The 27,549-nt window shown below is 39.2% G+C and overlaps 1 protein-coding gene across 2 annotated transcripts in view; it reads left to right on the top strand.

The window, feature by feature from the left end:
* Positions 1-27,549, top strand: part of LOC126161767 (ATP-binding cassette sub-family A member 7-like) — a 601,933-nt gene that overhangs the window by 28,425 nt on the left and 545,959 nt on the right. For both annotated transcript variants that reach the window (XM_049917824.1, XM_049917823.1), the window contains exons 4-5: positions 15,036-15,174; positions 17,931-18,076. In XM_049917824.1, coding sequence (XP_049773781.1) covers positions 15,036-15,174; positions 17,931-18,076 — 285 coding nt within the window. The remainder of the gene's footprint in view (positions 1-15,035; positions 15,175-17,930; positions 18,077-27,549) is intronic.

Genomic DNA, 27,549 nt, shown 5'->3' with positions numbered 1-27,549 from the left:
ATTAGTGCTACAACATACCTTGTAGCCACACATTTAATCCTTTGTTGAGCCCACTAACAGGTCATTTTGTACATCACATTAGAAATTTGGATGATTTCTTACGTCAGTCGAGGGACTGTGTTTTAATGAGTTTGATATTTTTGTAAGCTCTGAATTGGTTTTCGTTTGTGCTCCTCTGTCTGATTTGTTACTTTTAATTGATATTAGAATTGGTGTTGAGTTAACCAACCTGTCAGAATGTGTTCACTTCTATTTACTTCATATTCAGTGGCCAGTTTTATGAGCAGAGAAATGCAGTTGCGATAGGAAACCTCCTTCTCACCTACTGTTGCCTATCTGGTTATAGAAAACTTGGTAGAACTGAAACCTGCCTTTCTTCTTCTTCTTCTTTTTATTATTGTTATTATTATTTTCCGCAGCTTTTGCACAGCACCTGAATTGAATCCACCTGAGTATTCACTGTACATGGGAGATGGAAAAGAATGGCTGTCTTCTGTTTGTTGATGTGGACACTAGTAGGTAGGTTGATGGGTAAACTGGAACATGCCGTTTATAGGAAGGTCACATGCACACTGATTTGTATCTTCTGGCTGGTAGTTCTCACCATCTGGTTAAGTGTGAATGTACTTAGTACCTTGTTTCATAAGACCCATGTCATCTCATACTCTGAAAGTTTCAGCTGAGGTAGCCTACCTTGAAGTCACCTTGCTCCAAAATGGTTCTAGTGAAAGACAGATCAGAATAGCATTGCACTGAGATCAGTGATGAACTGGGTGAGTAAACAAAAAATGAGAGAGTGCGTAAGTCTACAGACTGTTTGCCTTACACAGGTTATATACATAAGATTGCCACAAGTTTTGGAAATCAGGAAATTTCAGATGTATCAGGGAAATATCAAAGAAATTTGAAAAAAAAAAGCACTGGGAAAATCTCCTATTTGTCTCAGTAGATAAAGTGGTTCCTTTACTGAGTTGTAGTTCATCATCTCTGGCTGGGGACAGCTGAGAACATGCACTGCTTCCCTACTCCCTCATTCTGATTGCTTCTCCTCTTCCTACCACTCCCTCAGCCTGCAGACAGGGCTGCCACCATTTCTTGCCAATATCCTAACAGCTAACAGCAAGAGGCAGGAATGTGTGAGGGGTGGTTTGTTTGGATCTGATTCTCAGAGACAGTTGATGCAGCTACGGGAGACTGCAATCATATGTGCACGAGTTGTGTCTGAGTGATTATATGAACGTGTGTGTGCTCTCATTTCCTGATAAAACCTATGGCTGAAAATTTTGTCGTGAGTGAGATTGTCTTTTCTAAGTGCCTGGCTGTGGCTCAGCAGTCGTCTTCACAGTGAGTTGTTACCTATCTTCATTAGTATTGATTCTGAGTATTTGCGCAAGTTATCTGTTTCATGGTTTGATCACTGCAGTCTCATCTCATCAACATGGTGTCTTTAACACATGAATAGCTGACAACATGAGTGGACTTCATCAGGCCAAAACCACAGGCCATTTCTGTGGGTATCTCTAATGGATCAGGCCTGCCAATCTGAAACACATTGTTTCCCACTAATGTGCAGGCTGTGCCTGTCGCCGGCCGCGGTGGCCGTGCGGTTCTGGCGCTGCAGTCCGGAACCGCGGGACTGCTACGGTCGCAGGTTCGAATCCTGCCTCGGGCATGGGTGTGTGTGATGTCCTTAGGTTAGTTGGGTTTAAGTAGTTCTAAGTTCTAGCGGACTTATGACCTAAGCTGTTGAGTCCCATAGTGCTCAGAGCTGTGCCTGTCGGATATAGTGTCACTGATCTGTCCACAGGCCAGGCCTATCTGTGTATGGCATAATGCGGCAGATTTTCATGATTTATCTCTTGCCCAGGACGGCAGTGTTCCTTGGCAGGCCAGAGGCCATGGACAATGGATTTCAGGAATTGCAACTGTCTCACTGCAAGAACATTGTACAGTGTGGTGTTTTATAGACATTTTATTTGTTCTAGTACATTTTGGCACTTTGAAAGTAGTTCGTATATTAGAAAGTATGGATGATAAAAAGAAGAAAATTGTGGCAGTCGCTCGCAGTTTGTACACTATGTACTCATATATTTCTTGAAAGAAAAACCACACAATACCTGTAAAATGAAATGATCGTGTGGCATTGACGACCAGGAGGCCCCATCAGGGGGAGTTTGGGTGCTGGGTTGCAAGTATCCATTCAGGTGATGCCACTTTGGGTGATTTGTGTAGGTGATCATGAAATGATAATGACAACCCAACACCCAGCCCGCGAGCGGAGATCATCTCCATCCCGGCCGGGAATCAAACCCGGGCCCGCTGCATCGTAGGCAAACACATTACCACACAGCTAAGCAGGCGGGTACAAAATTCCGCTAAAATTATAATGTCACACAGTGGGTAATAATTGACAATAATGAACATAGGAGAATCAACATTTTATTGGTGGTCACTGTCTTTCAAAAGGCCCAATTTTTCAGAGGTTATTTATTTATTTACACATGAAGTTCCATAGGACCAAATTGAGGAGCAAATCTCAAAGATCATGGAACGTGTCAGTACATGATATTACAACATAAAAGTAATAACGGATAAAAATAAAATGTTTATGAACCCAAAAAAACTCAAGCCATACATTTAAGTAAACGCAATCAATCATACAACAACAATCGGCTTAATTTTTCAAGGAACTCCTCTACAGAATAGAATGACCCATGAGGAAACTCTTCAGTTTAGATTTGAAAGCATGTGGATTACTGCTAAGTTTTTTGAATTCTAGTGATAACTTATTCAAAATGGATGCAGCAGTATACTGCACACCTTTCTGCACAAGAGTTAAGCAAATCTGATCCAAATGCAGTTTTGATTTCTGCCGAGTATTAACTGAGTGAAAGCTGCTTATTCTTGGGAATAAGCCAGTGTTGTTAACAAGAAATGACAGTAAGAAATATGTATATTGAGAGGCCAATGTCAAAATACCCAGACTCTTGAATAGGGGTCAACAAGATGTTCATGAACTTACACCACCTATTGCCCAAAAACACCCGTTTCTGAGCCAAAAATATCCTTTTTGAATGGGAATAGTTACTCCAAAATATAGTACCATATGACATAAGCGAATGAAAATATGCAAAGCAGACTAATTTTCGTGTCAACGATCACTCACTTCAGATACCATTCAGATCATAAAAATGGCAGCATTAAGTCCTTGAACAAGATCCTGAATGTGGGTTTTCCACGATAGTTTACTATCTATCTGAACACTTAGAAATTTGAACTGTCCAGTTTCACTAATCATATGCCCATCCTGTGAAATTAAAACATCAGGTTTTGTTAAATTGTGTGTTAGAAACTGTAAAACCTGAGTCTTACTGTGATTTAGTGTTAATTTTCTACAAGCCATGCACTTGCGTCATGAACTGCACTATTTGAAACTGAGCCATTGGTGCAAACAACATCCTTTACTACCAAGCTACTGTCACCAGCAAACAGAAATATTTTAGAGTTACCTGTAATACTAGAAGGCATATCATTATATAAAATAAGGAAGAGGAGTGGCCCCAACACTGATCCCTGGGGCACAACCCTCTTGACTGTACACCACTCAGACCCCACATCACAGCCACACTGTGAATAATGACCTTTTGCTGTCTGTCGCTAAAGTAAGAGGTGAACCAATCGTGAGCTACTCCCCGTATTCCGTAATGGTCCAACTTCTGGAGCAATATTTTGTCATCAACACAATCAGATGCCTCAGTTAAATCAAAAAAATATGCCGAATGTTCAAAACATTTTGTTTAACCCATCCAGTACCTCACAGAGAAAAGAGACTGTAGCATTTTCAGTTGTTAAACGACTTATAAAGCTGAACTGTGCATTTGATAGCAAATTGTGTGATATAAAATGATCAATTATCCTTACATGCACAGCCTTTTCAGAAAATTTAGCGAACACTGCTGGCATGGAAATAGGTCTAAAATTGTCTACATTACTCCTTTCTCCCTTTTGATAAATTGGCTTTACTACTGAGTACTTTAATTGCTCAGGAAACTGACCGTTCCTAAAGGAAAAATTACTAATATGGCTAAATACAGAGCTAACATGTGCAGCACAGTACTTTAATGTTCTGCTAGGCACTCCATCATAACCATGAGAGTCCTTAGTCTTCAGTGATGTAATTACTGACACAGTCTCCCCCTTGTCTGTATCGCAGAGGTGTATTTCAGACATCAATCTCGGAAAGGCATTTGCCAAGAGATTTATACGGTTCCCCATAGAAATTAAATTTTTATTTAATTCACAAGCAGTGCTCAGAAAATGATTGTTAAACAATATGGTTTTAATTTTACACTGTGAATTAGCTATTTTATTTGCATACCACATGCTCTTTGCCTTCCTAATAACATTTTTAAGCACCTTACAGTACTGTTTGTAATGGGCTACTGTAGCTCGATTGTGACTACTTCTAACATTTTGATATAATTCCCACTTTGTTCTACATGAAATCCTTATCCCACTAGTCAGCCACCCACACTGCCTTTTACTGCTAGAACCCTGTTTAGAAAGTTCTGAAATCAGTGAAGGTATTTTAAACCTGTCTTGCAACTCCAAGGAAATGTGTATTTTTGTTACCACATGTGCTTCATTTTACTGAAATAAAATGACATCATTTGTCTCAATGAAACACACATACCATGTAGCCTGCTTCCTCCATCTAAAAGCAGTTCATTACAAAAGATGTTGATGTTAGTACTTAAGATTTTAGCTAACATATTTAGAAATACAGAAGTCCCTCTATTTTTTTGTCAACTTAAGTCTTGAGCTCTCAAGATTTCTCAGAGAAAAATGCTAAAACTTTTCTGGCAATCAAGGAAATATCAAGAAGCTTTACTTGGGGAAACTTGTGGCAACCCTGATCCAACAGGATCGGTTGTATTCTGCAGAAACACTGTGAAGTATGTTTTTTGACCAGGATCTGAGATTCTGTGTCCTCAGAGTCTTTCATGATGGCATGTTTCAGTAAAATCTTTTCGATTTACAAGCCACATCATTTAAAATGAAACACTTAAGTTTTCAACATCTGTGCCCACCATTGTCATTTGTAGTTAAAATAACTGACTACTGGGGCTGGCGCTGTGTGCTGCTTATGTAGAGGGTACTGGTACAAGACACGCCGGATTTTTTGGCTCAAAAATTTCCACATGGGGGTCATCAAGCTGGTCTGCAATACATAAAGTACAACATACTACCTGTAAAACAATGAATATTATGCTATGGGATCCCCACTGTCTCCAGCCATCTTGAGCTTTTTCGTAGAACAGTTTGAGGAGCAATATCTGAATCTGTGAAGTTGTGACCATCTTACTTCTTACATTATGTTGGTGACACCTTGCTAACTTGGCCTCAAGAGAAAAATGCGTTGCAATAGTTCGTCAGCTACATGATCGGAGTCCATCCCACCATTCAATTTACTGTTGAGAATGAGAGAGAGGGCAAGGCTTCCACACTTGGATGTTTTAGTTGGGCAGAAGGCAGAGGGCTACTTTGATCATTCAGTGTACAGGAAATCTTCATACTAAGCCAGTGCTTGAAATCTAACAGTTTTCACGATGCTGCATGGAGGAAGCGGTACTGAACATGTTAGTACGCAGGGCAAATATTATTTTTGACGACAACTATCTATAGCCTGAATTTCAGCATTTGAAGTGTGTATTCAGAGAAAATGGTTACTGCAGGGGAGAAATTGCTAAAGCTTTCAGGTGCCACTGATGAAAGATGTCTCATGAATCGGCAAAAGAGGCGAGGCTGTCTGTATTCCTTCCACACTTTGGAGTAACAACTATCAAGATAGAACAATGTTCAGGTTCACCTCCAAGTCATGGAGATATGTTATGTCCCATTAAAGATAACAAAGGTCTTAAAGAGTTCCTGGGATGTATAGTGTCATCTATGAGTGTTGTATCATTTACGTAGGGCAGACTACTGAGCATTTTGTAGAGCACTCTAGAAATATTTAGAAAAGGGAACTTGAGAAGTTGGCCATGGCTGAAAACTCCCTAGAACATGGACGTGAAATAAAATTTGAAAAGATGAATTAGACATCATGATATTCAGATTCTGTTACAAGAAAAAGCAGCTGAAGTTAGAGTAACCAGCAATAATTTTAACAGAGAGCAGAGGTATACACTTAGTAGGGCACGTATGTGGGCTTCTGGCATTGACCAAAAGCAAAGATGTAGGGTTGATGCTTGTAGGGAGGCAGGAGTGACAGATTCAAACGTGCCGTCGCCCCCTGCACCACATAACAACACTCAGTCCAACAACAGGACAGAGCTGCTAGGAGCTACCCGACTTGCATTTTGTGCATGCATCACTTCAGCTCTCTGGGGAATGTTCCAGATGCTACTGTATCTATGAGAATGTGCTGAAAAGTAATCCTTCAGAATTTTATATGTGAAAACTCTTAAAAGCTTTTTAAATGAAACAAACGATATTATCTTTCTACATCTTTATTCCACAAGTGTTCATATTTGTTTCTCAGTTTCATCATGCTGGCAAACAAACACATTTCTGCCAATGAGAGACCAGTTTGTTGATACCATCTCTATAGAATGTTTTACTTTGATGGAGCCACAACCTCACCTCTGCTTGTGTCACTTCATTGCTATCAAAGTGAAGTTCTTGAAGGTGTTGAAGTTGTGGAAACACGTGAAAATAAGATTGGGCCATATCAGGACTGTTTGAAGGATGATTTAAGACATGAACCAAAGGCATCAGATTGTTGACTATGTCCCAGTGCTCATGCGTGGTGCAGCATAGTCACGCTGTAGGAGAGGGTGCTCCATGTGTAGGTAAATTCTTCGCATTTGTGCTCTCAGTTGTCTGCGGTCTCACCTGCCCTGCAGCATTTATGGTGGTAGTGTAGTAGAACTGACAGTAATATGTGAGACATGTAATACCTCTCAACCAGTATAGAGAACAGAATAAAAAATTTGGAGGCATTACTTTTCAGCACACTCTCGTACATGTGCAGAACACCGTGCTGGGCCTCACAGTCAGTGATTTTCACATCCTAATGGTGGAGGAGGCAGCTATTGAAAGCTCGAGTGTTTCAATCGAAGTGACAAGGCTAGTTTAGTATTGTTAAGGAAGTTGTTGTTGTTGTTGTTGTTGTTGTTGTGGTCTTCAGTCCTGAGACTGGTTTGATGCAGCTCTCCATGCTACTCTATTCTGTGCAAGCTTCTTCATCTCCCAGTATCTACTGCAACATACATCCTTCTGAATCTGCATAGTGTATTCATCTCTTGGTCTCCCTCTATGATTTTTACCCTCCACACTGCCCTCCAATGCTAAATTTGTGATCCCTTGATGCCTCAAAACATGTCCTACCAACCGATCCCTTCTTCTAGTCAAGTTGTGCCACAAACTTCTCTTCTCCCCAATCCTATTCAATACCTCCTCATTAGTTACGTGATCTACCCACCTTATCTTCAGCATTCTTCTGTAGCACCACATTTCGAAAGCTTCTATTCTCTTCTTGTCCAAACTAGTTATCGTCCATGTTTCACTTCCATACATGGCTACACTCCATACAAATACTTTCAGAAACGACTTCCTGACACTTAAATCTATACTCGATGTTAACAAATTCCTCTTCTTGACAAACGCTTTCCTTGCCATTGCCAGTCTACATTTTATATCCTCTCTACTTCGACCATCATCGGTTATTTTACTCCCTAAATAGCAAAACTCCTTTACTACTTTAAGTGTCTCATTTCCTAATCTAATTCCCTCAGCATCACTTGACTTAATTTGACTACATTCCATTATTCTCGTTTTGCTTTTGTTGATGTTCATCTTATATCCTCCTTTCAAGACAATGTCCATTCCGTTCAACTGCTCTTCCAAGTCCTTTGCCGTCTCTGACAGAATTACAATGTCATCGGCGAACCTCAAAGTTTTTACTTCTTCTCCATGAACTTTAATACCTACTCCGAATTTTTCTTTTGTTTTCTTTACTGCTTGCTCAATATACAGATTGAATAGCATCGGGGAGAGGCTACAACACTGTCTTACTCCCTTCCCAACCACTGCTTCTCTTTCATGCCCCTCGACTCTTATAACTGCCATCTGGTTTCTGTACAAACTGTAAATAGCCTTTCGCTCCCTGTATTTTACCCCTGCCACCTTCAGAATTTGAAAGAGAGTATTCCAGTTAACATTGTCAAAAGCTTTCTCTAAGTCTACAAATGCTAGAAATGTAGGTTTGCCTTTTCTTAATCTTTCTTCTAAGATAAGTCGTGTTCCAACATTTCTACGGAATCCAAACTGATCTTCCCCGAGGTCGGCTTCTACCAGTTTTTCCATTCGTCTGTAAAGAATTCGCGTTAGTATTTTGCAGCTGTGACTTATTAAACTGATAGTTCGTTAATTTTCACATCTGTCAACACCTGCTTTCTTTGGGATTGGAATTATTATATTCTTCTTGAAGTCTGAGGGTATTTCGCCTGTCTCATACATCGTGCTCACCAGATGGTAGAGTTTTTTCATGACTGGCTCTCCCGAGGCCATCAGTAGTTCAAATGGAATGTTGTCTACTCCCGGGGCCTTGTTTTGACTCAGGTCTTTCAGTGCTCTATCAAACTCTTCACGCAGTATCGTATCTCCCATTTCATATTCATCTACAGTCTCTCCCATTTCCATAATATTGTCCTCAAGTACATCGCCCTTGTATAAACCCTCTATATACTCCTTCCACCTTTCTGCCTTCCCTTCTTTGCTTAGAACTGGGTTGCCATCTGAGCTCTTGATATTCATACAAGTGGTTCTCTTATCTCCAAAGGTCTCTTTAATTTTCCTGTAGGCAGTATCTATCTTACCCCTAGTGAAATAAGCCTCTACATCCTTACATTTGTCCTCTAGCCATCCCTGCTTAGCCATTTTGCACTTCCTGTCGATATCATTTTTGAGACGTTTGTATTCCTTTTTGCCTGCTTCATTTACTGCATTTTTATATTTTCTCCTTTCATCAATTAAATTCAATATTTCTTCTGTTACCCAAGGATTTCTATTAGCCCTCGTCTTTTTACCTACTTGATCCTCTGCTGCCTTCACTACTTCATCCCTCAGAGCTACCCATTCTTCTTCTACTGTATTTCTTTCCCCCATTTCTGTCAATTGTTCCCTTATGCTCTCCCTGAAACACTCTACAACCTCTGGTTCTTTCAGTTTATCCACGTCCCATCTCCTTAAATTCCCACCTTTTTGCAGTTTCTTCAGTTTCAATCTGCAGTTCATAACCAATAGATTGTGGTCAGAATCCACGTCTGCCCCAGGAAATGTCTTACAATTTAAAACCTGGTTCCTAAATCTCTGTCTTACCATTATATAATCTATCTGATACCTTTTAGTATCTCCAGGATTCTTCCAGGTATACAACCTTCTTTTATGATTCTTGAACCAAGTGTTGGCTATGATTAAGTTATGCTCTGTGCAAAATTCTAAAAGGCGGCTTCCTCTTTCATTCCTTCCCCCCAATCCATATTCACCTACTATGTTTCCTTCTCTCCCTTTCCCTACTGACGAATTCCAGTCACCCATGACTATTAAATTTTCGTCTCCCTTCACTACCTGAATAATTTCTTTTATCTCGTCATACATTTCATCTATTTCTTCATCATCTGCAGAGGTAGTTGGCATATAAACTTGTACTACTGTAGTAGGCATGGGCTTCGTGTCTATCTTGGCCACAATAATGCGTTCACTATGCTGTTTGTAGTAGCTAACCCGCACTCCTATTTTTTTATTCATTATTAAACCTACTCCTGCATTACCCCTATTTGATTTTGTATTTATAACCCTGTAATCACCTGACCAAAAGTCTTGTTCCTCCTGCCACCGAACTTCACTAATTCCCACTATCTCTAACTTTAACCTATCCATTTCCCTTTTTAAATTTTCTAACCTACCTGCCCGATTAAGGGATCTGACATTCCACGCTCCGATCCATAGAACGCCAGTTTTCTTTCTCCTGGTAACGACGTCCTCCTGAGTAGTCCCCGCCCGGAATCCGAATGGGGGACTATTTTACCTCCGGAATATTTTACCCAAGAGGACGCCATCATCATTTAATCATACAGTAGAGCTGCATGTCCTCAGGAAAAATTACAGCCGTAGTTTCCCCTTGATTTCAGCCGTTCGCAGTACCAGCACAGCAAGGCCGTTTTGGTTAATGTTACAAGGCCAGATCAGTCAATTATCCAAACTGTTGCCCCTGCAACTACTGAAAAGGCTGCTGCCCCTCTTCAGGAACCACATGTTTGTCTGGCCTCTCAACAGATACCCCTCAGTTGTGGTTGCACCTACGGTACGGCCATCTGTATCGCTGAGGCACGCAAGCCTCCCCATCAACGGCAAGGTCCATGGTTCACGGGGGGAGGGGGGGGGGGGGTTAAGGAAGTAGTTGAGATTAAATTAGCTAGATATCATAAATAGACAGGTTTTTGCTGAAACTATACTAGGAATCCTGCTCTCTCCCTGGTCAAACAACTGAGGGACGGAGTGAGTGTTATTTGTTCACCGTTTGGTAATTAATATTCTCTATTGATTACTTCTGATGTTGGCCATCTTTGATAGCATGATGGCACTAGATGTTTATTTTGTGTTAGTTGATATATATATGCGAGTGTATACCTGTCCTTTTTTCCCCCTAAGGTAAGTCTTTCTGCTCCCGGGATTGGAATGACTCGTTACCCCCTCCCTTAAAACCCACATCCTTTCGTCTTTCCCTCTCCTTCCCTCTTTCCTGATGAAGCAACCGTGGGTTGTGAAAGCTTGAATTTTGTGTGTGTATGTTTGTTAGTGTCTCTATCAACATACCAACGCTTTTGTTTGATAAGTTAAATTTTATACGCCGGGAGAAACTCGCGCAAGTTTAGTACCACCAATTGATGCATATAAAAGTGATAGACTTCCTAGTTTTTGGCTCTAATGGTTGCTTCCTTGGGGAGGAGGGATTGGCAGCTTGTTGTTGTGGTCTTCAGTCCTGAGACTGGTTTGATGCAGCTCTCCATGCTACTCTATCCTGTGCAAGCTTCTTCATCTCCCAGTACCTACTGCAACCTACATCCTTCTGAATCTGCTTGGTGTATTCATCTCTTGGTCTCCCTCTACGATTTTTACCTTCCACACTGCCCTCCAATACTAAATTGGAGCTTCCTTGATGCCTCAGAACATGTCCTACCAACCGATCCCTTCTTCTAGTCAAGTTGTGCCACAAACTTCTCTTCTCCCCAGTCCTATTCAATGCCTCCTCATTAGTTATATGATATACCCATCTAATCTTCAGCATTCTTCTGTAGCACCACATTTCGAAAGCTTCTATTCTCTTCTTGTCTAAACTATTTATCGTCCATGTTTCACTTCCATACATGGCTACACTCCATACAAATAGTTTCAGAAACGACTTCCTGACACTTAAATCTATACTCGATGTTAACAAATTTCTCTTTTTCAGAAAAGCTTTCCTTGCCATTGCCAGTCTACATTTTATATCTTCTCTACTTCGACCATTGGTAGCTTATGGAATGTTAAAATGATGGGCAGTTCACTGAGACACAGGGATGAAAGGGATCCACATATAGTGAGGCCTCGGAGAGGGAAATATCAAGGGAAGGTGTCAGAGATAGTGGGTCAGAGGTAGTACATTATAAGCACTGAGCCAGCTTCAGTATACAGGTTATAAGAACAGAGAGAGACATAAAGATTGATTAGGGAGAAGATAAATGATTTGTGTGATTAAGAGTTAGGGTAGTACAAAAAGGAAAAAGTCATAATGTATACATAGTGGAAGTACAATGAAGAAAGAATTTGTAATTGTAAGGAGTGGGCATGTTTGTTTACTTGAGGTACCAGTAAGGTGGAATTTGAAACAAAGTTGTCCTGATTGACATAATTATGAAGATCTTTTAGAATATAATGATTCTTTTCATGATGGAACAGTATTATAGTACTGTGAAAACAGTATGCTCTGTTGGACAAGTGCCTTTTGACAAAAGGAAATTGTGAAAAATAGTTTAGCAAAAGCCTTTAAGTTATATGCAAGCATGGACATATTTGGCTATTGTCCGTTTCAGGAAATTCCCATCTGGATGTGTGGGTGCTTCACTTTGCAATTGTAGCCTAATGTTAGTTGATGCTAGAACATGTTATGGTCATACCAAAGACTCTTCAGGTCATTTTCAAAATGAATATTTCAGTCAGTAGTGAAGTGTGTGTTATATGCAAACAACGCAATGGATTAAACCTCATGGCCCCAATTTAAAACTTCAGTGTGCCTTCTCTCTCTCTCTCTCTCTCTCTCTCTCTCTCTCTTTCTCTCTCTTTCTCTCCCTTAAATTCCACAGAGGCTCTCTTGCAGTCTTTTCTGTAAGTTATGCCTCGATAGCTTTCTCTGGGGTGAATAATGCCTCAAAATAAGAAGGTTCAAATTCCAGTCTGATACATAACCCCTTTCAAGGGAGTTACATTAGAAAAGTAATGAAACTTAATTTTTCAATGTAGTATTGTTCCACTTCAGGGGACATTGCCGTCTTACAACACTGACCATGTGGGCAAGATGTTTTTGTGTTTATATGAAGTTGAGAGCTATAAAAGTATTCGCATACTCACTGGTAAGTTCTCCTATGCTGGACGGGTACCAGTAAATGAACAATATGATGTCCCACCACTGTCCTGTGTACTTTTAACTCTTCACACCATACCACTGTATGACAGTGGCCCAAGCAAATATCATTCCATACAGACTGACTGAATGACTATCCTTAATAGGATAAACCTTGCTGGCACATGTTTAGCATGTGAACTGGTTGTATGGGTGTCCATCATCGACATTGTGTTATTGTGAAATAGGGAAGTGTGTGTCATGGTTATGATATACGAGTTTGGATGCCAGTCATTAAATCAAAGGGGTTTCTCATTGTGGCGAGATATTGTCACGAACTTTGTCTCCACCACTGTCCTCAGAGTGGGAAAATATTTTGTTGACATCCATCTATGAGGGGAAAAATGGCCATTGTAATAAAATTAAAGAAATCGAGAGCTTGCACAGAAAGATTTAAGTGTTCATTTTTAGTGTATGCTGAGAATGGATGGTAGAGAAAAAGTGTGAAAGTAGCTCAATGTACTGTACTTAAGTATGAATGGCAGAGTAGTAAGGCAGATGTAGAAGCAATCAGAAATGGACTGAAACTGCTATGAACTTTGCACTATCAAGGTTTAGCAATGGACCTATGTCTATCAAACTCTTCAGGCCTTCCAGGTTAGTGCACCATGGCTAGCCTTGTCGGAGGCCCTTTTGCCAGATGCAACTTATAGGGTTATCAGTATCTTGATCTGCATTCAAGCATAATGTGGGGTAGTAGACTCTGGGAAACTTGGGCAGCATATTTGTGGCACAGAGCATGTCCATTTACTTCTGTGCCTGCATCTTGATATATGAAGTAGCAATATTGCGACTCGTATCAACCTGAGTGTTTCTGACTTGCTCCATTTAGGGACCATGAATTGCAGGATGTTTAGGACTCAAGGTGGACTGCTGGAACTGGAAGCAGAACCAGATAATATCAAGTGGGATATCACTGTGTTATAAAAGGTATGGGCAGGAGGAGGGCAGGAAACTGACATGGGAACGACAATATATTCCCCCCTCCCTGAAATCAACCTGACTAGTTTGATGCAGCCCACCAAGGCATCCTTGATAGTACCAACCTCTTTATCTCAGAGCAGCACTTACACCAAATGTACACAATTATTAGTTGGATGTACTAGCATCCCATATAGTGGACTAATGACGTTCTTTGCTGGATTCCTGCAATAAGAAAAGTCCTAGAGCAGTTGTTGCCAACCTGGGAAGGTTAAAATGAAATTTTCTGAGGGGTAAAAACTAAACAGATTCGATCCTGTTTCTGCCACAAAACTAAATCATTTTTCAAAAATTGTTACTATTATCACAATTTTGTAATACTCTAATGTTATTTATATAAATTATCAATAATTACTTTTTCTCAGTTAGTAGCAATAATCTGATAGAGGTTACAGATTTCTCACAGAGCCCACCCATTACACACACCTGTTAGTACCTGTAGTCATCCAGAAATTACTTCGTTACTCTTTTTGAAATGAATATATGAAATTGACAGCATGAAACATTAGTAATTACATAAGGCTGTACACAGTGTTATTATTATTATTATTATTATTATTATTATTATTAGACTGGTTAGACACAAAGCTGTAACAGCCTGAAGTTATCCAATTTGTTCCAGTTTAGAAGTGAGGGGTCAAGTGATTCACAAACAGTAAGTATAGTGCAAAAATCTGAACTTGTTTGATTTTAAATGAGTTTGCAGGGTGGAGGTCATGCAAATGGCACAGTGGGGAGGAGTAATGCAGGGGAAGTATGTTTTGTACCAAGTGTCTACTCTTGCTTAGCTTTCTCATCTGAGGAGGAGGTGGGGCAGATTGAATGAATGAATGAATGAATGAATGAATGAATGTATCATTCATACACGCATGCGCGCGCGCGCACACACACACACACACACACACACAAAAATATCATTCATCTTCCATATCTTTAATCATTTTAAAAATAAGTGTTCCAAAAAAAGTCCTTTAAATTTTAATTAGGTGCTAACGTTGCTGGTAACGTGGTGATGGGGAGAGGGGGGGGATAATAGCTAATGTTGGATTTCACTCAGGGATAATGGTCTAAGAAAGGTTGGGAACCACTGACATAGAGGATGGCCAGTTTATTGACAACATAAAGTAACAACCACGGCCAACTTAGATACAAAAAGTTGATCTCTAGACTGAAATTCAATGTTTTAAATACAATTTCTAGCAATAAATTTAACTGAAAGTGCTACATAGACAAGCAGTTGGAGCTTGCAGTTGTATACTGTTTAACACTGTGTGTAGTTTGTTTTTGGACACTATCTGTAGAAATGTTGATACCAAACTTTGGATTGTTCCAGGTCATTACCAGGAGAAACCTATGCCATCTGCTGGCTATTACCACTTCCTTTATGGTTTTATATGTGCATTTAATAACACTTGCCATGGATCATTGGGAGACTCGTATGGCAGCTTTCAAAACACAACAAATAAAACACGGTAAAATGATAAATATAATGTAAATAAGAAATCAAAATATGAAGGATTAAAGTAAAACTGAAAATTAGGAAATTCTAGTGGATATTCCAAAACATTAGATTTCCTTTTTTGAGAGCTGATGATGAAAAGTAACATGAGGAAAAGAACCTCTGGTGAAAGTACTATAGTTTTGCAGAAAATTGAGAGTTCTTCAGGAAAAACTGTTTGTTGATATATTGACCAATGTTGATACTAGAGTAAGTGACATGTTTAGTTATTTTCATTACTGGTATTAAAATGTTAAGATAACAGGCCTTTCACATGGTCAGACAACCAAGAGAGCTAAGTAGTATTTACATAGGAAAATAGAAACAGGAAAATTTAATTTGTAAATAATTTTAAGAAACATAGGAAAATTAAATTGATAAAACTAGTAAATATGAGACAGAAATGTTGGCCATTACTTACATTCTGGAGATGAAATGTTTAGTATTGGTGACAGACACACATGTGAAAGTAAAAGCAGTGACATGACATTACATCAGCTTTTGGAATTATTACTTCCTTCCTGTAGGAGGATAGAGGTATGGAGAGGGGAAGGTTAAAATAAGGAAAGGCAGTTTACTTGGACTCCAGGATGATAGGAGTCATCTATAGTGAAGATAAGAGTAGACATTGCTTCTTTTAACTTCCTTGGTCCATATCTCTCTCCTCTCCCCAAGGAAAGAAGTAATAGTTCCAAAAAGTTTGCAAAAGAAAGTCATTGAGAAATGAACCACATTCTTTCAAAATACAAGCTGTCAACCCCAGACATGATGAGCTGAACATAATGGTCATCATGAGCTCTGCAGTGATCCTCTCATTGTAGTTCTGTGTACAGACAAGGCTAATGCAGTTGTCATTATGAAAGGAGCTGATTGTGACATGAAGATCTGGTTGATGCTGATGGAGGAGATGCATCAAAAACTATCAAGGGATCCAACATCCAGAATAATGAGGAAGATGTTGGAGCTTCTCAAGCGGTCTTCACTGGAAATGAATGTTGTTAAAAAGTTCCTGCCTGGGAACCTTAATTGCCTACATTGCATGGCCTTCCAATGATTCACAAGAAGAGCACACGTCTATGTCCTATCGTAACCACCATTGGATCATCAACTTACAGGCTCGCAAAACATCTGGCCAGCCTCCTTATTCCACATATTGGTCATTGTGTGCACAATATCAACAATATAACAGGATTTATAAGTTGAGTTAGATGCTTGTCTAGAAGAGGGAGACGTGATGGTCAGCTGTGATGTGGTGTCATTATTCACACATGTTCCCATAAGAGATTCTATAGATCTGCTTTGATGACACTGTTGTGGATTTATGTAAGCACACCCTATTTCATCATATTTTTTGTATGGCGGAGACTATTTTAGCAGATGGATGGTGCCACAATGGAAAACCCATTAGCTCCAGTGATAGCTAACCTCCTTATGGAGTATTTTGAGGACATTGTCCTTGACATAGGGACTGCAAAGCCCAGTTGCTTTTATCATTATGTCAATGGCATTGTTGTTGCCCGCATAGATGTGGAAAGCTACGAGAATTCTTGGGCCACATCAGCAGCACCCATGACAACATGAAGTTTGTCATGGAGGTAGAGACAGATGGTGCCTTGCCTTTTCTTGATGTCCTCGTCTGCTGTAAAGATACTGGGTGTTTCACCCACACAAACCAGTATCTGCATGCTACCAGCTATTATCACCCTTCACAGAAAGGTTCTGTTTTGAGCACCTTGGTGCATCAAGTGAAAGCCATTTCAGATGCTGAATATCTTCTGAAGGAACTGAGCCACTTACAAAAAAACATTCAAGGAAAACTGGTACTACAAGCCACCTTGCTGAAGAAACATAAATAGAAGGCCCCTGAGGAGGACTTTTCTGTATTCTGCCATAATCAGAATCAAAGCTCTCTTGAGTATAAACAATTTTCCATATATTGTTGAATCTTTCGGTGCGTATCACATAGTTACAAGGGGGCCAGGCCATGACTTATCTTCCTTGGCTATTCTCCACAACCCCTTCAGATTCACCCTCCCAACTAACTTTCCAGAAATTACAAAGCCTACAAAGATGTTACATTTTGATAGTACAAAGAGTTTCAGATGTCAATGCAAGTCAGACTGCGATAACCTATGTCAGAAATATTTGAAATAAAAAAAAGTTTTGCAAAGAATGAATCATTTTGTAATAATAAATATTATTTCTGTAAAGGATTTTTAATAATTTGAGTATTGCCAAAAATAAATTTATTTTCATAATTGGCAGAAGTAACAAATATGAGTACATAGGATAATTAATGTGTTCAGTGATAAAGTGAAAAATAAACTGATTTTCAAAATATAATGGAAAAAATATAATATGATAAATGAAATGTTGATTTATAGTTGCCAAATATAACAAATCCTGAAAACTTTCTTTTAGAATGCAAGGTATGCAAATTTAAAAAAAAAGATTTTAGAAAATGAATGGTTTCAAAAGGGTCATGTCACACACCTGTATTGTCATCTACTGCTGAACAGATGTCACAAAAGAGTAAACTTGTTTCAGCATAGACAGTGTCTCGATCTCCGATATGTGTGGAATCATACTCTGTTTAATACTGTCCTATTCTGCTACATTGCAATACCTTAATGTGAAATGTATGATGTTTAAATTTGATAATTTTATTTTATCTAATACATATTCTGTGGTGCATTACTCAAACGATTTCAGTTGTGCTTTTTATTCCAGATTGTCTGCAGTATTAGATGATGTACAGAATGTCTTCAGAAATGAAACTATAGCTTATAAACTTCAGTCACTGAAAGGAATTGCTGACGATGTAGAAGACTTAAGTAAATTTTTTAGAAACCTCTCTCATGGGCAGAAATTGCAGGGTTGGTATTGCATGTAGATTGTGTTTGTCGTTTGGTAAAGCCTCATATGTCTTACCTACAGGACTTTCTCTGTAGTTTCTTTAATTCTCCTTGTATGTCCCACTATCTCTCTACTAATTTTAAGCTTTGTTAACTGTGTTCTGTTCAACTGTCATAATTTTCTTGTGGTTGATGCAGTAGTTGAAACAGAGATGTTCTCTGAAACATAGGGTATGTAATCACTAGCTCCAAAGCATTTAAGTTTTTAAGAGAGGAGACAATTATTACAATACTAATGTGAAGAATTTGAATCAAGCTGTGGGAGAAGAGCAGGAAGGAAAAAACAAAGGAATACAATTGGAGTAGAAATGCGTGCTTCTGAGAATTTAAATATTTTTCAAAGTGCAATAGTACTGAGGAGGAGGTAGAAAACATAGCAGTTGTGTAGACATTCTGGTAATGCAGCTGAAAAGTAGATTGACAATGGTAGTATGGTGGCCAGTCAGGGATCAGCATTCACGGCTGAAGCACCAGGAGTCTGGCAGGTAGCATATTTAGCTTCGCTGTTTGTGTTCTTATTTTAATTTTTAAATTCTTTGCTTTCTTTCTTGAGTTTGCAAAGTTTACTTCTTAAGTTCATTGCTTATTTTTGCCTTTTCGAGGTATAGTAATGCGTTGTAGTAATGGTCATGTGTACATTTGCACAGTTGTTAGTTGTTTATCGAAGGCCAGTAACTGTTGACCACAGCTCAGTCAGCTGCCAGCCTCTGTTGGTGAAGCACCAGGGGCCGTGCGAGTCACATATTTAGTCATTTCTGTTAGCATTCATAGTTAAATTCTTAAGTTCCAAGTAATAGGAGGATAGAATGGACTGTGTGTGTGTGTGTGTGTGTGTGTGTGTGTGTGTGTGTGTGTGTGTGTAGGAGCAGCTGGTCACAGTTCATGAACAGATGCTGCCATCTGTGCAGGCTGCTGCCTCATGCTATGGTGGCAGGAGAAACTGGTGCATCACATGGGACACCTAGGGTGAGTGACAGCTTCTTATGCTGTCACATCACTTGAGGCAATGTGGCAGTGTGGCAGTGTCGAGGCTGCCATACCACATGACCAATTGACGCAGTGGGTCGACAGGTGGTTACTCCTTCAGCACGGTCTGAGCAGGCACAGAAGGGGAGGGGTTCAATATTTATTGGGAGATCCAGTGTGAGGCATGTTATAAGGTACCCTTTGGGAAATAACACCCAGGGCCGGAAAGAATTTCAGTGTATACTCAGTGTGTCTGTGAGGGGACCTCAGCTGATATCTGGAGAAGGCCTTGCCTGTGGCTATTGAGGGTGAAGGATGCATTGGTCTAAAAGTTGTTGCTCATGTCTGCACCAGTGATGCCTTTCACATGTGTTCTGAGGACATCCTCAGTTCCTATGGGTGCCTAGTAGAACTTTGGTTGGGGACCAAGTGGGGGGGCTCAACCAGGCGCTATGTCGATTCTTTGATGGTCGTGCCGATTTATAGACCTGCATTATAGGGCACAGAGCTATGGGATTCCCCTTGACTAGGCAGGAGTGCCCTATACAAAGGAAGCAGCTACTCGGGCAGTTGAGTACTTGTGGAATGCTCATGGGCCTTTTTGGGCTAGGCGGTAGTTTGAGGTTCTTTGATGAATGCTCGCCAGCCAATATACAGGGAGCAAAATTAGATCACATAAGAAGTGGACATACTTCACTGTCAGGATTTTAACAGTAAACTGTAGAAGTGTTCATAACAAAGTTCTCGAATGTACTGGCCTCCAGGAAATTTCTCTAACTGAAATTATTCTGGGGGCCAAGAGCTAGCTGAAACCTGAAGTAGAAAGCTCAGAGATATTTAACAGGTCATGGAACATTTTTTGGAGAGGCAGGTTAGATGCCATAGGAGGGGTGCGTTCATTGCAGTTGACAAATATATTGTCTCTACTGAGGTCAAATTTGAGTGTATAACAGGTCTAGATGAAATCAATGGAAACTCAAGATTGGAATATCAACAATGTAGGAAAAGATAAATTGCTACTTATCGTAAAGATGACATGTTGAGTTGCAGACACATACAATTAAGACACTTACACACAAACTTTCAGCCCTAGTGTAAACACATACCATTCATTCCTACAAGCAAGCACACCTTATCCACACATGACCACCAACCATCTCCAGCAGCTTGGACTATTACCAAGATCAAGCAGTATTCATTGGAGGTGATTTCAACCTATTGTGTATTAACTGGAATGACTGTGGCTTCACTGCAGGCAGTATGGACAGACAGTGATGTGAAGTACTTCTGAACACATTTTCCAAAAGCTGCCTTTAACTAGTTAGACAACCCAAGCACAATGAAAATATTTTAAACCTTATAGCTACAAAGGGGCTAGACATTATTGACAATGTCTGTATTGAAATGGGGATTACTGATCATGATATCGTGGAAATGATTATATTATTACTGAAGTTAATAAATCTATCTAGGACAGTACTGTTCGTGCTATAAAAAGCAGATAAGCAGTTGTTTGAATCTCTGTTATATAATGAACGGTCATCATTTAGCTCCAGTATGAAGAATGTATAAGGATTATATGCAAAGTTTACAATGATTGTAAATTGTGCTTTGGAGATGTATGTACCAAATAAGTGGATTAAGGATGGAAAGGATTCTCTGTGATTTAATAATGAAATTTGGAAAGTGCTGAGGAAACAGAATTGTTGCTCTCTCAGTTCAAAAAAGCATATTCATATATTGGAAGGGAAAAGATAGTAGAAATACGTAGGTCTGTAAGAAGAGCAATGTGCGAAGCATGCAACTACTTCCACAATCATATCTTAGTGAAAGATCTTGCTGAGAACCCAAGACAATTCTGGTTGTACGTAAAATCACTAAGCAGATTTAAGGCTTCTATCCAGCCACTCGTTGACTAGTCTAGGGTGGCAGTAGAAGACAGCAGAAGGAAAGCTGAAGTTGTAAATTTCATGTTTAAGAAATCATTCACACAAGAGAATCGTACAAACATACCATCACTTGACTATTGTACAGACTCACACATGGAAGATCTAGAAATTGACATCCTTGGGGTAAAGAAACAACTGAAAGAGTTGACAACAAATAAATCACCACATCCGAATGGAATGCCAATTTGATTTTAAAGAAAGTACACTGTGGCACTGTCTGCTTAATTAGCCTGCGTTTATCACGAATGTCTCGCCAGTGAAAAGTTCCAAATGAAGGGGAAAAAGTATGTAAGAACTGACCTGCGTAATTACTGATCAACATCCTTAACATCAGGTTGCTTCACAATTTTTCTGGACTCGCATTTGGAAGGACGACGGTTCAATCCCGCGTCCGGCCATCCTGATTTAGGTTTTCCGTGATTTCCCTAAATCACTCCAGGCAAATGCCGGGATGGTTCCTCTGAAAGGGCACGGCCGACTTCCTTCCCCATCCTTCCCTAATCCGATGAGACCGATGACCACGCTGTCTGGTCTCCTTCTCCAAACCAACAAGCTTCATAATTTTTGGAAACATTCTGAGTTTGAATATAATAAAATTTCCTTGTGAGGGAAAAGCTTCTGTCCACAAATCGGTATGGATTTAGCAAGCACCACTCGTGCAAAACTGGGCTTGCTCTTTTCTCGTAATAGCCTACGAACCATGGATGGATGGCAACAGGTAGATTCCATATTTCTAGATTTCTGGAAAGCATTTGACACGGCGCCCCACTGAAGATCGTTGACAAGGTCCGAGTGTACCGTTTAGGTTTAAAGATGTGTGAGTGTCTCGAAGACTCCTCAAGTAATAGAACCAGGTACGTGGTTCTCAACTGCGAATTCATAGGCACAAGGATATTGTCAGGAGTGCCCCAGGGAAGTGGGATAGGACTGCTTTGATTCTTCATACACATAGATGACCTGATGTACAGGGTCAGCAGCAGTTTATGGATGTTTGCTGATGGCGCTGTGGTGTGTGGGAAGGTCTCATCATCAAGTGACTGTATGAATTTACAAGATGACTTGGGCAAAATTTCTAGCTGGTGTGATGAATGGCAGCTTGCTCTAAATGTAGAAAAATTGAAGTTATGCGGATGAGTAAGAAAAACAGCTCTGTAGTGTTCAAATAAAGCAATAGTAGCGTGCTGCTTGACACAGTCACTTCAATTAAATATCTAGATATGACATTGCAAAGCGATCTGAAATGGAAAGAATACATCAGTTTGGTAGCAGGGAACTTCGTTTTAATTGGAGTGTTATGGGAAAGTGTAGCTCATCCATAAAAGAAGACAGCTTGTAGAAAACCTTGTGTGACCCATTCTTGAGTACTGTTCGAACGTTTGGGATTCCCACCAGGTTTAATTAAAGGAAGACATTGAAGCAGTTGAGAGGCAGGCTGTTAGGTTTATTACCGGTAGGTTTGATCAGCCTGCAAGTATCAAAGAGATGCTTCGTGAACTCGAATGGGACTCCCTGGAGGGAGCTCTTCACGCTAGGCACTGTTGCACAAATTTAGAGAAGCAGCATTTTGAGGCAGTTTCAGAATGATTCTGCTGCCCCAAATGTGTATTTTAAGATAGTATTTTAAGATAATATGTGAGAGATTAGGACTTGTACAGGGACTTTTAGACAGTTGTCTCCCCCTCACTCTGTCTGTGAGTGGAATAGGAGAGGAAATGATTAGTAGTGGTACCTTTACCCTCCACCATGCACTGTGTGGTGGTTTGTGGGGTATACATACTCTGCAGACCAGTGCACTGTAGATTTAGAATAAGAGACTCTTGGCTGGGGAACAACAATTTGAAGGCGATAAGTTCCTGCAGACATTAAGATTGTGTATTACTCACTGTACAGTCCAATTTACACATAGAGATTTACATTATAGCTTCTTGAGGAATAGTGCTTTTGTTGGCTTTGCACATCATTGTAACTACTCTGTTCCATGGGAAACAGTGTAAGACTTTGATACATGTATAACTGGAACACAAAATGTTGATAATTTAATAACTTCATTATCTTGGAAAAATTGCCTTTTTGTGTAAGATTACAAATTCAGATAATTTTGCTACTGCAGTAACTATTTGTTGCAATGTGCTTGCAGTGTGTTTCATTATTTATTGCATATTCTGTGTACCATCAGGTCAATGTTCTTTCTTATCTATTCTCACATTATTGAAGCATTAACTCTAAGTAAAAGTCCGCCGCTCGTGGTCTCGCGGTAGCGTACTCGCTTCTTGAGCACGGGGTCCCGGGTTCGATTCCCGGCGGGGTCAGGGATTTTCACCTGCCTCGAGATGACTGGGTGTTTGTGTTGTCCTTATCATTTCATCATCATCCAGGAAAGTGGCGCAATTGGACTGAGCAAAGGTTGGGAAATTGTACGGGCGCTGATAACCACGCAGTTGAGCGCCCCACAAACCAAACATCATCATCATCATCATCATCTAAGTAAAAATATGGCATTTCTCCTTTTTAACTTTCAGTAATCCTCAGTTAATGTTTTCTGTCTAGATATTTTCAAAATACTTCGCATCACATCTTTTTTAATCTTAAACAACAAACTCGGCTTCCTTTTAGTTTCCTGGGTGTCAATGTATTAATATTAATATTGTAGTTATGAAGAAAATAATAATAATAAAGGAAACAAATTCTGTTTATGAATCTGCAGTCTTATTGCAAATCAGTTAGTGATTTACACAGAAAACATTTGGTGGACTGCATTATAATTGCAAATTTGTGCAAAGTATTTTTTCCTATATTTCCAGTAATCTTTGTATAATAAAGTTGTATCATAATCAATAGTAACAACTGATATAAATGGACATACACAAAAAACAAAAACATTCCAGTAAACTAGTGTCGGCAAACTAGCCGTTTGTGAGATGACTACGTATGTGTGGTTATGATCCACCACCGACTTCTGTATTAAATATTCTTCTAGTCAGCACAAATGTATTTGTAATATATGCTTTTCAATTAAATCTCCATCTAATTTGACTCAAATTTCAGCCATGAACTACCTTAACGAGAAATACAATACTGCTTCAGCATGTTAAAATTTACTGTGCATTCATACCTGTTAAAGGACATGTTCCGCTTGTCATCCTTGCACTTGGATGCGGTACTGCACTGATATCTACAATGAGCTATGTTTTTTTTTTTTTTTTTTTTTTTTCCCCTCCCCAAACTCTAAAAAATCATCTTGTAAATATTTGACAAGGCTATACAGTTTGCTGCTCCAGTTCTTCAATCGTATCAACAGGAGTGCTGTACACTTCACTTTTAAGGTGACTCAGAACTGAAAAATCCCGAGGATTTGATGTTGGGTGAACTTGGGAGGCAAAGGTACAGACCCAGCTCATCACATCAATCTTGGGTTATGTTGGTATGTTGGTGCTCTGTCACACTAGCAACAAAACATGCTGGTGCCTCATCATGCAGCTACCACATTCCTGTAACATGGACCATAGGTGAAGTTGAAACCAATTAGATAAGACTTAATTGTAAAGTTCACATGCCAAATACATTTGTACTGACTAGAATCTGAAGTCAGTGGCAGCTCATAACCACCCATTCACAAATGACTCGTTTGTGTACCTATGTGTAATGGAATAATTTTACTTCTATTATTGTACAATTTCAACTCTGTCCGTTTTTGCTATTAATTATGATACATCCTTTATTTTCTTGTCTAAGTTCATCTGTAAGGTCATGTAGAACACTAGTGGGACTCATTCTTTTAACTACTGTTCGAATGTTTGGGATCCCCACTATGTCAGATTAACAGTTCATGAACTATATATTTTGCACAAAAATCAGCATTTTACGTTAACCAATACAGTATGTGATTACTTAAGGAGACTGTTCAGTGCTAAATGTCATACATTTCTTTTGTCTAAAAATTGTTTGAAAAGAAAACATGTTTATAAGTTTCCAACTGTGCATGTAAAAGTTCATCGGAATATCTTCTAGCATGTGCTGGTCATTGCTAAACACATTCTGTTGAGTGGAACAGGAGATGCCATGATGTGTAAGCAAACAGTGAGTAAAAGTAAAATCCTTTGCATTAATTACATGAAACATAACACAGAATACAACTTGAAATTAAAGATTTGCTCATATGAGGTGTTAATTATATTATCTTTACTTCATTTATTGTCACTCAGTTTGGTGGATCATAATGATCAGTGAAAAGTTTTGTACCATGCAAATTGTGTTTTATAGTTTTATGTGGGGAAATTCCTCTCCAGCAAGTGGTTGCTTCCTGCCATCCATTAGTTGCAGCTAAGTTCCTGCTTGGTTTTCCAGTATTACCTTACTTCCTTGTCATATTCTTGCCATTATTTATCCAATATTCTGACACATTTTTAATCTTTGTCTTCTTTCTTTATTTCTTCACAATCTTCTTTCATTTCAATATTCCACTTTTCTTGTGTTTTGATTTTTTGCTTCTTTTCTTCCAACTCTTATGTTTAATCTTCAGTCAAGTTCTTTTTCGTTATTTTTGTCCTTCCTGTTTATTTCCACTAGTTGTTTCTTAGTATCACTTCTCTGATCTTTTTAATTTGGTAAGAGAGTTTGCATAGCTTTGCCATAACTCAGTAACTGCACCCTATTTAATTTGTTATCATGTAATTCAATAATCCATTTCTGTATTGTGAGCTTAAACTTTGTTTATCCTAAGTGAATACAAGGGAATGCTCATACACCGTCAGTGCCTTTGTTCCTTATCAGCGGAGCAATGTAGAACTAAAATTTTGTGTAAATTAAAAGAGCAGCCTTTTTACAGTATTGAAGAATTCTTCTCTGGTGATAAAACAGTGTGTATATTACTTTCAACTTAGTGCAGTGACTACAACAGCAACTTCGCTGTTTAACTACACTATTTTGTAGTATTGGTTTTATAGTTGTAAAGTGATCTAGTTCTTAACTTGAATATGTTTTATAGTGTCCTCTTTATTGTCATAGTTTAAATTACAGTATTGCATTCATTTTACTGTGGTTTTAGTGTTGTAATCTTGACACAGTTTGTCCATCCATGGCTGGTTGGTAACAAGTAATGATGAAGTCTGATATATAGTTTGTTAGAGGGCAGATAGAATGATCAAAGGACAGCAATTTGTACTCATTCAGCTATTACTTAAAACCCCTCCAAAATAAAAGTGATAAATCACCCACGGAATTAGAACTGCCATGAAACATAAACAATGAGGATGATCAGGTTTTTGGTATGTTTTTAATTTTACAATACTCAGCATAAAAAATATGTATTCATAGTTGTTTAATTTCAAGGAAATCTATTATGCCATGACTTTTTTAATAAAAAAGAAATACCTGGCTTTTGTGCTTATTCACTCCATCCTGCCTGCCTAGTTTGTCATGTGCCCATTGGACCTTTGTGTGCTTCAGTAATTTCTGACAATTGTATTTCTTTTGCTTTGGAATTTGTGCTGTTGATTTTTGGCTCCCACAAGCACCTGTTATATATTCTTTTATCAACACTATCATTCACACAACTCATGTCTGCAAAAATAGTAGTTCACACACAAAACACCAGTTGAGTGTTCTTTGCACTGCTAGTACCAGAGCAGACAGAAAGCAAACGTCCATTGTTAGTTTGCTGGAAGACTGACAGTGAGTGGGCACCAGGGAATGTGAACTTTAAGCTGGGAGAATTATTGTTATCGGATGCTCGTTCACTCCAGTGGGAACCACGCTTTACATCCTAGTGTCCCAATGTTTTATTTTTGTTATTAAAAATGTTAGTATGAGCATATTGTAATGAACTTGGACATTGACAGAGTGCACATACTTCTCCATACTCAATTCGCATTTTTTACATATTGGTCGCACAGGTCACTTTCTTACAGTAATAAAGGTTGTTTCCCGACTGTATGACATGTTTGTTCATTGGGACTATTAATTTCTTCTGAATCATGTCGGTACATCTACTACTTTATATGACTGAGCAAAATCTTAGAGGAATGCAAACTGAAAAGGTAAAAATAAAGGTGGCTGCCATCCACACAAAAGTTACCCTGTATCAGAAAATATGCTGCCGGCAATTACAACTGCAACACCGGAAATGGTATAAAATAAGTTTTTCCTGTTGTGCTTATGCAGTATAGTAGGAAGAAAGTTGATGTAAGGTATATAGGGTGCAAAATTTAGTATGCTGATTGTAGTGTAATGTACCCAATGTTGATTCTCATTTTGTAAAGCTGGTTGTCCTCTTGAGCTGTAATTGTAGCTCAGCATTTTTTTTTTTTAAAAAAAAACCTAAACTCCTCCCAAACAGACCATGAACGCCCAACGGTACTGACCGGCCGCTGTGTCATCCTCAGCTCATAGGCGTCACTGGATGCAGATACGAAGGGGCATGTGGTCAGCACACCGCTCTCCCGGCTGTATGTCAGTCTCCGAGACCAGACCTGCTACTTTTCAATCAAGTAGCTCCTCAGTTTGCCTCACATGGGCTGAGTG

The sequence above is a fragment of the Schistocerca cancellata genome, chromosome 2 (genome assembly GCF_023864275.1).
Source record: "Schistocerca cancellata isolate TAMUIC-IGC-003103 chromosome 2, iqSchCanc2.1, whole genome shotgun sequence".
NCBI classification, from domain to species: domain Eukaryota; kingdom Metazoa; phylum Arthropoda; class Insecta; order Orthoptera; family Acrididae; genus Schistocerca; species Schistocerca cancellata.
Note: the sequence above shows the minus strand (reverse complement) of the source record. Positions and strands in the feature narration are given on the sequence as shown.